The sequence below is a fragment of the Amphichorda felina genome (assembly GCF_050947745.1).
Source record: "Amphichorda felina strain 45539 chromosome Unknown scaffold_2, whole genome shotgun sequence".
In the NCBI taxonomy this organism is placed as follows: Eukaryota; Fungi; Ascomycota; class Sordariomycetes; order Hypocreales; family Bionectriaceae; genus Amphichorda; species Amphichorda felina.
Window position 1 is genome coordinate 1,538,856 of NW_028145048.1, and position 12,006 is coordinate 1,550,861.

A 12,006-nucleotide genomic window follows, 5' to 3' on the forward strand; every position below is an offset into this window, starting at 1 on the left:
AAGGCAACGTTGGAGAGTCAGTTGACCTACCCGCCGAGGCTGGCTGGGACTGATGCCGTGCATAATGGTTGCAGCATCATGGGTGCGCCTGGGAAGAGTCTAAGGGACAAATACGGTCAAGAGTGCGTGGAAACACTTCGCTGTCGCGGAGTCGGCATCGACGCCTGGGAGGCCAAACCCACTGATGGCGCGATGCCGTGCATATGGATGACCGCCATGTGGGAGCTTGGTCATCTTTTGCTTGCAGGCAGGTCTCAGCAAGCCGAAGTCGAGTTGGTGCAGTCATGAGTGCCCAGGCAAGACGGGTGAGAACGCTGATACCTGGGTCTACAAGTCCACCGTCTCCACTAACTGTATCGTAGAACGGGACGATGATGATGACGACAATGATCGTGGTGGGATGGCAACCGAGATGAGGAGACCCGACAAGCAATCGACCCCATTCCCATCTATACAATGATGCGTACTACGTATTCCTAGAGATGTGCGACTCGAGGACTTCTGCAATTCCGCAGGTTTGCAGAGGGTTCATGCTCCGATGCCAATACGGAAGCTGGGCAGGGAAGGCCGAAGACCGACATGCATGACACGAAAAGAGGACATCAGCTTGGGGGATCCATGAAGAATTTGTTGACAATTCTTGAGAATCTCAGCGATGGCCGATGAGACTGATCAGCTCATGGGATCAACATGGCGGGGCGGCGTGTGATTGGTGAGAGGGCGGGGTGACAGGCTGGTAGCCGAGCCAGGCGACGACCCAATGAGGCAGCGTGAATAGACGCCAGAACGACCGGATGGAGGAGTGGTAGAGAACAGCACCAGTTACAGCATTGTGTTTCCTGCGTGTCTCCTGCAGCACAACGCAAAGCAACCTTTCTGTCTGCAGGCTAGGCGCCCGGCACTGTCTGCAGTGTGATCGCCCCCCAGCCCTCGCTATTGGTTCGTCCTTGGATTGCTGGGCCTCTGATGCCTCTCTGATGCCTCTCTGATGCCTCTCCGATGTCTCTCAGACGGGTCTGAGGTCCAGGCAGTCGGCCCCCCTGCCGTGTCCGCGGCCAAGTCGGCGGCCAAGTCGGCGGCCTGGTGTGGTTGTTGGTTGCTCGTTCTTATACCCGCCAACGCCACAGCGACCATCTCCTCTTTCTCTCCTTTCCTCTCTTCAGCAAGCTCTCAACCTTTGAATCCTCGTTTTTTTTTCGTTGTTCCCCTGTCCGTGTCTTTGTGTTTTTCGCTTGTTGCACCGTAGAGCTGGCCTCTACTTCCCATTCTTAATACACTCGTCGCTAATATCGCCAACCTGCTCACCGTCAACCATCACGCCAACCCTCGCCAAAGTTGCTGGTCAGCTTTAGCCACGAGTCTCTTCAACCTACCCATTTGTTCACCATTTTCGCCTTGATTTTACTCGCCTCGTTCTTAATTTTCTCCTGCGATCCTCTTAATAACGAAACCGTGGATTCTTCTTGCTCGCCATCCCTGTTCGCTCAATAACCAGGGCCGTTACGATAGCACTCTTTCATAATCACCAACCAACGGAAACAAACAACCAAAATGTCGGCCACACAGCTGTCTTTCTCTCTCCGCGTCTCCTCCGGCGTCAAGACTGTCCATCTCCTGGGCTCCTGGGACGGATATGCCGGACAGCTTCCCCTCGCCAAGGACAGGTCCTCGTCCAAGTCTGGGTCCTGGAAGGGTACATTCCGCTTCCATGACACCACCCTCGAGCCTGGCCAGCGCTACTGGTACTACTACATCATCGATGGGTACCACGTCGCCCACAACCCCAGTGTGGACTCTACTGTTGAGCCCACCACTGGCCGAGAGCTGAACATCCTCGATGTCCCCATGCATTCGTCCAAGTCCTCCAGGTCTTCCAAGTCCTCCAAGTCCTCCAGCAAGACCTCTTCGCGCCACTCTTCTTCCAAGGACAAGGACTCGAAGAAGTCCTCTTCGTCCTCTTCGTCCTCCAAGAAGTCCTCCCGCAGTCGCTCGTCGCTGTCCGTCGACATCCCCAAGGGCCGGCCGTTGTCCGTCTCCCAGATCCAGGCCCCCAAGCCCATGTCCCCGCACGCTACGCAGCATATTCTCAACGCCGAGTACTACGACGACGACGAGATTGAAGAGCTCACCGCCCGCTTCGGCAGCGCCGGCTTCGACGACGACGTCATCACCGACTTCAGCCAGTCGCCCGTGTCCTCGGGATCTTCGCTGTCCTACCGCTCCGACAGCTCGTCGCCCAACTCGTCCATGTCCGGCTACAGCACCCCCAACTCCGAGTGCAGCTCCTGCACCTGCGAGCGCTATGGCATCACCCGCAAGGGCGAGCGTGTCAAGCTCGACTGCGGCGGATCGCGCTGCTGCCACAGCGACGACAGCTCAGACTGCTCCAGCATCGTCAGCGAGTCTGAGGAAGAGGACGAGCCCGTCTGCGCTCACGGAGGCCGACGCCACGGCATCATCGTCACCTGAGCGAAGGATGCAGAGAAGCGGCGGAAGGGTTGCCGCCAACCCGGGACGAAGGTGTGCTACGACTCATCGTCTTCCCTGGTCGGGCAGACGGCCGTGTCCCGGTGAACGGCTCGTCCCCCCTACCTGCCCCTACCTGTTGTTTGCTATTATGAAGGAATCATGAGTCTTTCCTTTGACTTAATATACCCCCCCACCGCGCAGGGACGGCACGCCAAGCTGGTCTTGACGTATCTTGGTCGTTCCCGCGCGCGTGTAACGATTGGGTCGGTGCTACGGCCCCTCCCAGGCAGGGTCTCTGCCCTACCTGAGAGTCGTGATGTTTTTGTCGTTGGTTATGAGCGAAATGAAAAAAATCTAGGGGAGGCGGGTGACATCACCAGGTTGTGGTGTCCCCCTCTTTTCCCGCAATATGTATGTACCTACATAGACAAGGCTGGAGCACTTCCCTGCGAGGAACGCAAGCTCTGGGAAATGGCAATGGGTCGGATGTTGCGCCAGACTTGGCTGTGGGAGAGCCTGGGCTAGCCGACGAAGGGCAGCAGCGATGGTCAAGAAATGGGCTGCTGTCTTTGGGTACCGTCAGATATTAGAGGACGCTTGAATCTATTCATGACGGAGATTTCTGCTGCATCCGCCCCGTGACCCCCCTGTATCGTGAATTTCCTCGAACAGGACACCTCCCAATTCAAACCCAGATCTTTTATCCGTACATTACGAGTATTTCTTTACTCACTGGATAATATTGCAGGGTCGGTATTCGGTGGAATGATTGACCATGCACCTGGAGTGGATCGGCGTATTTTGTACTCCCACAGTGCGTCAGGCTCTACCAGTCGACGGCTGGCGGGGGAGGGGCAGCATCTCAGTCAGGAGTTGTTGGTCCTTCACCGACAATACCACGGCTCGTCACCTCTCTCAACCATCATTTCCCTTTACCAATCCGTTCTTTTTAGCAACCAGGGTCAGATATTCTCTCTCCTGGATTGACCCTTGAGCTCCTAATACCCATTCAGACCCCAACCCTGCTGCTAGCAACCGCAACCATGGCCGAGGAAGAGCAGCTCGTCCTCCCCATCATCGACTCCCACATCCACCTCTGCCGCACCCAGGACCTCGACGGCCTCAACTGGTGGAAGCCCGACCTGCCCATTACCCCCAACGGCATCTTCCTCCCGCAGTTCAAGCATGCCGCCCGCTCCGCCCCCTCTCTCCTCGGCTTCGTCTACGTCGAGTCCGGCTTCAAGGCCCACGCCGACAGCCCGGACGGCTGGGCCCTGCCCCTGCGCGAGGTCGCCCTGATGCGCCGCGTCGCCCTGGGCCAACCCGAAGGCGGCGAGGGCGGCGACGAGGGCCTGGACCCCGAAGACGCGAGGTTGTGCCTGGGCCTCGTGCCCTGGGCGCCGCTGCCCAGCGGCCCGGCCGTCCTGGAGCAGTACATTGACCGCGTGCGCGAGGTGGCCGGCGAGGCGTGGCCCAAGGTCAAGGGGTTCCGGTACCTGGCGCAGGACCAGCCGCACGGGACCATGGTGCGGAAGGACTTCATCGAGGGGCTGAAGCTGCTAGGTCGCCGTGGGCTGGTCTTTGAGGTGGGCGTCGACCACCGCCGCCGGGGCAAGAAGCAGATGGACGAGCTGGTTGACATGATTGACATGGCGCACGAGGGCGTGCCCGAGGAGGAGAAGGTCACATTCGTTCTCAGTAAGTCTTGTCCCCCCCCCCGGGAGCTATCTGCCTCAGATTTCTCTCCTCGAGTTCGGGCAAGACGAGGAAAAACTAACATAGCGACAGACCACCTATGCAAGCCAGACCTGACCATCTACAATATCACCTCGGACCCGTCCTTCCACAACTGGCGCACCGCCATCTACACCCTCAGCAAGTGCTCCCGCACCTACATGAAGCTCTCGGGCGCCTTCTCCGAGATGCCCCCCGCGCTGCGTGTCGAGACGCCCTCGCACATCTTCCAGTCCACACTGGGCTGGCTGGGCATCGTGCTCGCCACTTTCGGGCCCTCGCGCATCATGTTTGGCAGCGACTGGCCCGTGTGCACCATTGACGAGCCCGTCAAGGAGAAGAAGGAGAAGAAGGAAGGGGACGATGAGGAGGAGGAGGAGAAGGAGAAGGAGGAGCCTAGGGGCAGCGATACGTGGGGCCGCTGGCGTCAGGTCGTCGAGAAGATGTGCTGGATGGCCACGCTGAGTGATGAAGAGCGTGCCATGATCTTTGGCGGGACGGCCAAGGAGGCGTATGGGCTCTGAGTGTGGGCAGGCGGCAGACATGTGTGAGGCTGTTCATGACTGATGACCAAGAGAAGCACAATGTTCCTTTTGTTGGCTACGGTGGTGGAAATATCGGCATGTTGAGAAAGATACCAATTTGCTATAAAAATCAAAATGACTCTGGTCGAGGCCATCTCCAAGGATGGATACCTCCATGGTGGATGATCGCATAAAGCACTAAACTGATCCAACAGCTTGACTGCATGTCAAAGCAATCGCCTAGTCCAAACGCCATACTCATGTCGACATTCATGCTGCGCACAGCAAGACACCCAGCCGCTCATAAATTAGTCTAAGTCGTCAGCGTGCACCTTCATCCATCGCCCCGTTCACTCCACGCCGCGTCCCCGATGGCTTCCCATCCTCTCGATGGAGTTCATGATTCCGCTTCGCGCCATGCTACCCGGACGTGGGAGTCCGCCCCCACTCTTGCCGCCGCGGTCTTGAGGTGGCCTCAGAGCCGATCCAGGAGCTCGAAGACCCGAGCCACCCCTGACGCTGCTCCTGAAACCTTCGCGGCTAGTTTTGGGGGTCTTGGCAGCCGGCGCGTCAGGATGGGGCTGCTGCTGCTCGCGGGTCTGCTGGACCTGGGGCGGCGGCTGCTCCTGTGTCTGTGGCGGCGCCTGTGCTGGCTGGGAACCGACGAAGCTCTGCATGCTCATCATCTCCTCCGCCAGCTGTACGAGCTCGCCCTTCTCAATACGCTCCTTCTCGAGCATCCCACGGAGGTCCACATTGTCCCGCTGGACTGTCGAGACAACCGCTTCAAGGCGATGAATATCGGCATTGAGCTCCTTGATGGTAGCGCTGTCCTTGACAGCCTTGGCCTTGAGTTCTCCGGCCGCGGTGCTGCCCAGCTCCATCCTACTCATGTCGGCATCGTGCCCGGTGCGCAGCTTTTCATTCTCCTCGCAGAGCTCCTCGATCCGCGACTCCAATTCCTTGATCTTCTTCTGCCACCGAGACTCGTACGACTTCTTCAGCGCCGCCACCTTGGTCTCGTGCTTGCTCTTGTATAAGCCGTGGAGTTCGCGGGCGACCCGCTCGACGGCTACCTCGACCTCGCGGTTGGATGAAGCTTCCGGGCTCTTGGGCTTCTCGGGCGATGCCCTGTCCGAGTCCCTGCCGGCGCGCATCCCCGCCATTTTGCTCTCGGCCTCTTGATGGAGCATCTCGGCAGCTTCGCGCCGCTTCTCGCTCTCGTCCAACTTCTGCTCCAGCTCCTCCCTCTCCTTCTCGCTGGTGACAATCTCGTCCCTGACTTGACGGAGCACAGACTCCACCTCACGGCCTCGATTCTCCCAGTCTTCCTTCTCGACAGCCAGTTGTTCCTTGACGAGCTGCTCCTCACGCAGCTGCTCAAGCGATTCCCCCACTCGCTTCTCTGCATCCCCCACGGCAGTTTTGAGAGACTGCACCTCAGCCTCCTTCCCGCTTAGGCTGGCCTTGAGCGAGCTGATCTCTGACAGGAATTTGGATTTAAGTGACTCGAGCTCCCTTGGTGTGATGGAGGGAACGCTGCGGGGGGTCGGCATAGGTGGGATATCAAAGTCAAGGAGGGTGCTGAGGCGACGATCCGGCGTCGCAGACGCGCCGTATGATGCCATGCTTCCATGCTTTGCGGGAGACCTGCGGGGGTTTCGCAACTGCTCTGTGAAGTCCACCAGCAGGTTAGTCGTACTTCCCGACGACTCTCGGTCAGTGCCCGGTCGAGGGGACTCTGGCACGGAGTAGTCTAGTTTTGTTCGGGCAGTCATCCCGCCATATTGAGACATCTTAGTCGGACTCTGACCCAGCGTAAGCATTGTCATGTTGGGAACAGCCGAAAATGTGCTAAACGTGCTGACTATTGTGTCGTCCGGGCCGGCAGCGTCATCCTCGTGTTCGGCATCCGCAGGCGGCGGTGGTGTGTCGTCGTCGTTGTTGACCATGCTCTGTTCGTCTTCGAAGATGTCGATGGCATGCTTCAGCGCTTCGTTCTCCTGCACAGCATCGTCGAGTGTCATCGTGCGTCGGAGTGGGCTCTGCGGCACCTCCTCCAGAGGGCTGCTGATCTTAACAGGGAACCTCTTCTCGGGAGACAGCTTTCGCGGACTGCGTGATAATCGCGACGATCCCATCTTGCTTCCACCAGATGGGGACCCATGGTCTGAGGACGACTTTTCGGCGAGGATCTTTAGAGGGGAAAGTTCCGCCCCTGACAGGACTCGAGAATGGCGCGACTTGGCCGGCGAGACATTCTCCTGGCCAACCGTGGATTTCTCGTCGATGCGGGATACGAATGGCGATGACTCACCATCCCCTCCAGAAGATTCGGACTGGATGCTGTAGGTCTGGACTTCGTAGTGGTTGCTGCGCTTCATGCTTGGAGGCGTGGAGGTGTTCAGCACCGTCCTAGGTGCGGGAGAGAGCGGCGAAGCCATTGTGAGGTTACAGGCGGATCATGGACTCGTAAAACGTAAATAGGATCGTAAAGTGGGAATCAGCCACAGTTGCCAGTTGCCAATTTTCTGTGCAAACTTGCAATGTTCTGTGGAGCGAGATGTTCAAGATAGAGAGAGAGTGTGTTGGGCCAGGATGACCGAATCCGCTTCATGTTGTTGTGTGGCGCATCTGTTGGCGTGGCAACCACCCATGCTGTATCACGTGACTACCATGATTGATAACTTTGCTCAGATCCATGCAATCTTAACCACGTCACGGCTTAATGCATTAAGATTGTCCGATGTGACGCACAATACGCCGTGCGAGTGCTGTTTACGTGAACCATCTCAAACTCAATTTGCTATTGGTCACGACCCTCGAGAATACAACCTAAACGGAACCAAAGGCCCGGTCTTCATAAAAGGTCACAATAAATGTCGTAGTAGAAGTTGAACTCTCCATAGTATCCCAATAGGCTTTTTATTGTCCCTCGTTAAGTCGTTACCTAGTAAATCAAGTATCCAACACACCCGTCTTAGGCGCTTTTAAGAAGAAAACAGTATCATAAGGTCGTCATCAGGAGAAAGGAAATGTAAGCCGATGGCGAAGTCGTATCCTAGCACCTCTTCACAAGTCCAAGGTATCGTCAAGGCTCCGTCAGAAAAAAAAAAGTGGGAAAGAAAAAAAACAAGTCGTCTCGTCTGGCCACGGACGCATCGTCTCTATCGCCTGATGTCATTACAGGCAGTGCCGTCTCCAGTGGCATTCCTCGCGTCCATTAAAGCGGTGTGCGGGGTTGCAGTCAGGGTCTGTCGTTTGAATTAAGCCCTCCATGCAAAACGTGACTCATCAGCCATGTACATCCATGACATTGAAGGCATCTCTCAGGGCGTAGAATTCGGTAGTCGTAAGGTCGTCAGCGCATTGCCAAGGGTATACGCTGCCGAAGAGCTGCCCGTGAACATAAGGGAAGAAGATCAAAAACAAATCAGGATACGTGTGGAAAGGTTCAATGAATGAAGCGGTGCCGCGAACAAAGTTCGGGGCGAGGTTCAGAGAGGAGGTGTGGCGGTAGGGGTTCTACCGTTGACGGGGATCTCCGCCGATGGCTGGCGCTGCCCGTCCGCCCATCGAATCAAAATGGGGCGCAGGCATGGACGACTCCAACGTCTTTCGGCGTTTGATGTCCATTCCAGGCAAATCAACGGGGCGAGAGAGGTCATCGTCACTGTCGCGACCTCGCTTCACGCCACTGACAGCGCCGTTAGAAACCGGAGGCTGGGGTGCATAACCGTTCGGCATAGGGTTGGCCATGTCAGTCGACGCACCATACACGTCACTGCCCGAACCCCCGTTAGCGACCGGCCGGTCTCCGCCCACGCCGTTGTAAAAGGCCGGGGGCTGCTGCACCCGCGGGGAGGCTCCATAGCCCTGGTTATGGTGATAGTAGGGTTGGGGCTGCGCTGCCGTTCGCGGTGTGGCACGGCCGGAAGCAGGGGGATGGCCCGGGGACCCCGTCATGCTTGGGTCGACATTGTTGGCATCCCCAGTCAGAGCCCCAACTCCCGGAGCCGTGTAGCTGTAGGAGGGACGCGGGTTCTCATAGGCTCCGCTGTCGTGGGTATACTCAGCATCATGCTCCTGTTCGCCATCTTCCTCTCCCGCGTGAGGTTGATGGCTGTGTTCCGAGGGTAGGATACCGTTAGGTCCCTTGTGCTCATGTTCCCCAGAGGGTCCAGACACAGAAGGACGGCTCGAGGGGGGGCCCATGTCATTCTTAGGATACGAGTTTCCTTGCGAATACATTCGGTCATGGGTACCGTTCGAGGCGGAGTAAGGAGATTGCTGTGACGACGGTGCATTGTACATCTGCTGTCGCGAGCCATCAAAGCCCTGGTTCCCCGAGTGATATGGCTGCATGGATCCCGGGGGAGTCGTAGCTGGCGTGGTTGGCATTGAGCGCGCGTGGCCAAGATTCCCATCGATGGCAATGGGATTGTTACCTTGAGTCCCGTTCATGCTCTGGCCTTGCCAGTTAAAGTTCTCCGTGCTCCCCATGTTTGGCATCACGCTCGATGTGCTAGTAGGAGGAGTGGGGAAGGTGGCCGCCCGATCAAGTGAGGGCCGAGCCATGTTGTTCGACGGGAGCGAAGATTGAGGGCCAGGCAGACCCATCGAGTGAGGCTGGTTGTGAATCGAGGGCAATCCAGTCGGGGGGGTCCGCATTTGCTGGCCCTGCTCCTGCTTTCTTCGTTCAGCCGCTGCCATGACCTGCGAGGTGCGGGTCTGGTTGGTCGGGTGGTAGAGGAGGGCGCCGATATTGTGCACGAATAACGGATACAGTAGCTCCGTGATCTTCTCCTTATTTGCGAAATCCAGAGCTCGTTCGTAGGGGATCCTAGGGGTGTCTCAGTAAACGGCTCGGTCCATGTCTCAAACTGTAATCATAGAACATACCAGACGCCCTTGAGGTGCATCGGCCCAATCTTGACGACGTGACGAACTTTCTCGCTCTTCAAAATACCATCTCTCCGGCCACGAGTCATGCCCGCAACGTTCAACAGCTTGGTGCCATTGATCATGTGGTTGTCTGCTCACTTGTCGTTAGCCATCCTGATCCCACAAGAGGCGAAACACAAAAAGGTTCACCATACCTTCACGACGCGCCACGCAAATTCCTCGAGCCTCGACCTGGAAACAAAGACTTCCCTCGTCTTCCCACAACGTGGCCGTGACACGAGGCTTCATGCCCGGGGGAGGATGCTGTCCCGTGGTGTCAAACGAATAATGAGGTGGCATAGCTCCTTGGCCGCCCACCCCGGGGAGGGGTAGAACTGGCTGGTTGCTGGGCAGGTTGGTCGGCACGGGGCCACTCGACGGCGAAGTCATACCATTGGCATAGCCATACTGATAGGGTGACGGCGCACCATTGGAGTATGGCTGACCAGGCTGAAGCAGAGGTGGCTGAGCGGGAGGGTAGTGACTCATGGGGCCAGACGTGACGGTCTGAGGCTGCTGGGGTTGCCCAGCAGACATATGTTGTGGATAGTACATGTCAGTCGGACCGCCGTTGTTCATGGCGTCGTACGCAGCAATGGGAGTGGCCGGCCCAGTGATGGCGTTGAGCGGCAGGGAGGGGAGGGAGGTCTTGGGCCCGTTGGAGGAGACCGATGTGAATGAGGTCTGGGACCCAGAGTGAGAACTGTGCGCTGACCCAATGGAGCCTAATCCAGGAGAAGGCGACGAAGAGTACGCCTGGCTGGGAGGCAGCGGGTGCTGAGGCGATATCCGGCCGGTATTCATACGCACCGAACGCCAACGGGCGCGAAAGTCGAAGGGGCGGTCGACCGTGCAGCAACGGCCAGGTCTACACCTCAACCAAGACGACTAATGTCGGCTTGGGAGCTATTCCGCGAGGTCTCGACGAGCTGTAATAACAACGGGATGCGCAAAGCGAGAAGCTTCGAGTCCGCGCAAAGCTACCGCCGAACGAATTGGCTTCTCGAAGGGGAGGGCGCAAGGCGGCGGGGACGAAAGAGGCGGTGATGTCGTCGAGATACGACCGATTTTAGGTATTGTGATACAAGGTAGGGTTGCTGGAAAACTATTGTAACGCGGGGACTGAATTGCGCTCGTCGGGAAGCGTGTCACTCGTAACAGGGCATCAACTGAGGTTCGTTGCAATCGTAACACGCGGTGGGAGCTTGAAGAGCGACCAGTGCTGCAGCACAGGGCGAAGTCGGGGGGTTGGGTGGTCGGCCGGGTCTTTGAGGCAGGCGTGCTACCGGTGTTGGCGAGGAGGAGCGACTGGCGTTGAGGAATTGGAACCAGCCGCGAAAGGTCGGGCAGTGAGGAAAGGCAATCCGAGAATGAGGGTCGTTTGCGATCAACAGGAAGGTTGACGATCAAGTCGCTACAACACAAACAAGACAACGGACAACAACGACTGTGGGCGCTGGAGAGGCGCTTCTTGCCAAAGGCTTCCCGCTACTGCAATGCAGAGAATTGTTAGCCGCGTTGGGGGGGTCCAGAAGTGGGAGGGTTGTTGCGCAAGGCAAACAGGAGTGAGGAGAAGCAACAGCAATAAGAAGGATGGGGTGGAAGAGGGCGACTTGGGAGAGGGCGGCAAGACGCATAGGGCGGAGAAAACCTGCGTCTGCATGCTTCTGCGTGGGGATCGACTCACCTTTGGCCTAGCCTCAACTAGGGCGTAATCGGGGCCGAGGGGAAGGGGGAGGGGGGAAAATAAAGAGGCCGGGAGGGGAGGGATAAAGTCGTGAGGGCGATTCAAGAGAGAGGGAAGGACGAGAAGAGACGCTGGCGGGATCGGGGAAGGTTTTGTTTGTGGAGGTTGGGCGGATGGCCAGTGGAGGAGGAGGTGGTGGTGGTGGTGGCCGCCGGTGGTGGACTTGTGGACTGGCCGGAGTGGTGGTACTCGCCAATTGGGGGGTGGGTGTTATACTAGCAGCATCAACCGAGAGCACTGGGTGCTAGTGGCTTTGCTCGGGCTCTCTCTCTCTTTCTCTCGCTCGCTCTTTCTGTGCCCAGGTGCTCTCGCAACCGTGCCCGGTCTGGTCTGGCCCGGCCTAGGTAAGGTAGGTAATTACTCGGTGGCCTCCTAGCCTGGCAGCCCGGGTCTGACTGTTGCTGAGCTGGTTGATTGATGGCTTGGACTAGGAGAAGACAGGGAAGGTCGGAGGTACGGGTACTATGTACGGAGTACTTGCGAATTGCAAGTGTGATTCCGTCCCGTCTGAAGAGCGGGCCTCTTTTGGTGGTCGTCCTTTGGGTCTTCCTCTCCTTATCCTCGCAAGCGCACTTTGTTGGAACCTCG

At 57.7% G+C, this 12,006-nt stretch overlaps 4 protein-coding genes across 4 annotated transcripts; 2 read left to right on the forward strand and 2 right to left on the reverse strand.

Annotated features, from left to right (window-relative positions):
- Positions 1-1,551: 1,551 nt before the first annotated feature.
- Positions 1,552-2,469, forward strand: ACO1O0_002027 (uncharacterized protein; the record flags this gene model as incomplete). The annotated part of the gene is made up of 1 exon (XM_083191505.1): positions 1,552-2,469. The coding sequence occupies one exon, from the start codon at positions 1,552-1,554 to the stop codon at positions 2,467-2,469; it is 918 nt and encodes a 305-aa protein (XP_083052719.1).
- Positions 2,470-3,512: 1,043 nt separating this feature from the next.
- On the forward strand, positions 3,513-4,727 carry LRA2_1 (amidohydrolase family protein; the record flags this gene model as incomplete). The annotated part of the gene is made up of 2 exons (XM_083191506.1): positions 3,513-4,167; positions 4,258-4,727. 2 exons carry the CDS (start codon positions 3,513-3,515, stop codon positions 4,725-4,727), a joined length of 1,125 nt encoding a protein of 374 aa, XP_083052720.1.
- A 350-nt stretch (positions 4,728-5,077) lies between these two features.
- On the reverse strand, positions 5,078-7,171 carry ACO1O0_002029 (uncharacterized protein; the record flags this gene model as incomplete). The annotated part of the gene is made up of 1 exon (XM_083191507.1): positions 5,078-7,171. One exon carries the CDS (start codon positions 7,169-7,171, stop codon positions 5,078-5,080), a length of 2,094 nt encoding a protein of 697 aa, XP_083052721.1.
- A 1,081-nt stretch (positions 7,172-8,252) lies between these two features.
- ACO1O0_002030 (transcription factor) lies at positions 8,253-10,250 on the reverse strand (the record flags this gene model as incomplete). The annotated part of the gene is made up of 3 exons (XM_083191508.1): positions 8,253-9,570; positions 9,630-9,762; positions 9,827-10,250. 3 exons carry the CDS (start codon positions 10,248-10,250, stop codon positions 8,253-8,255), a joined length of 1,875 nt encoding a protein of 624 aa, XP_083052722.1.
- Positions 10,251-12,006: the final 1,756 nt, after the last annotated feature.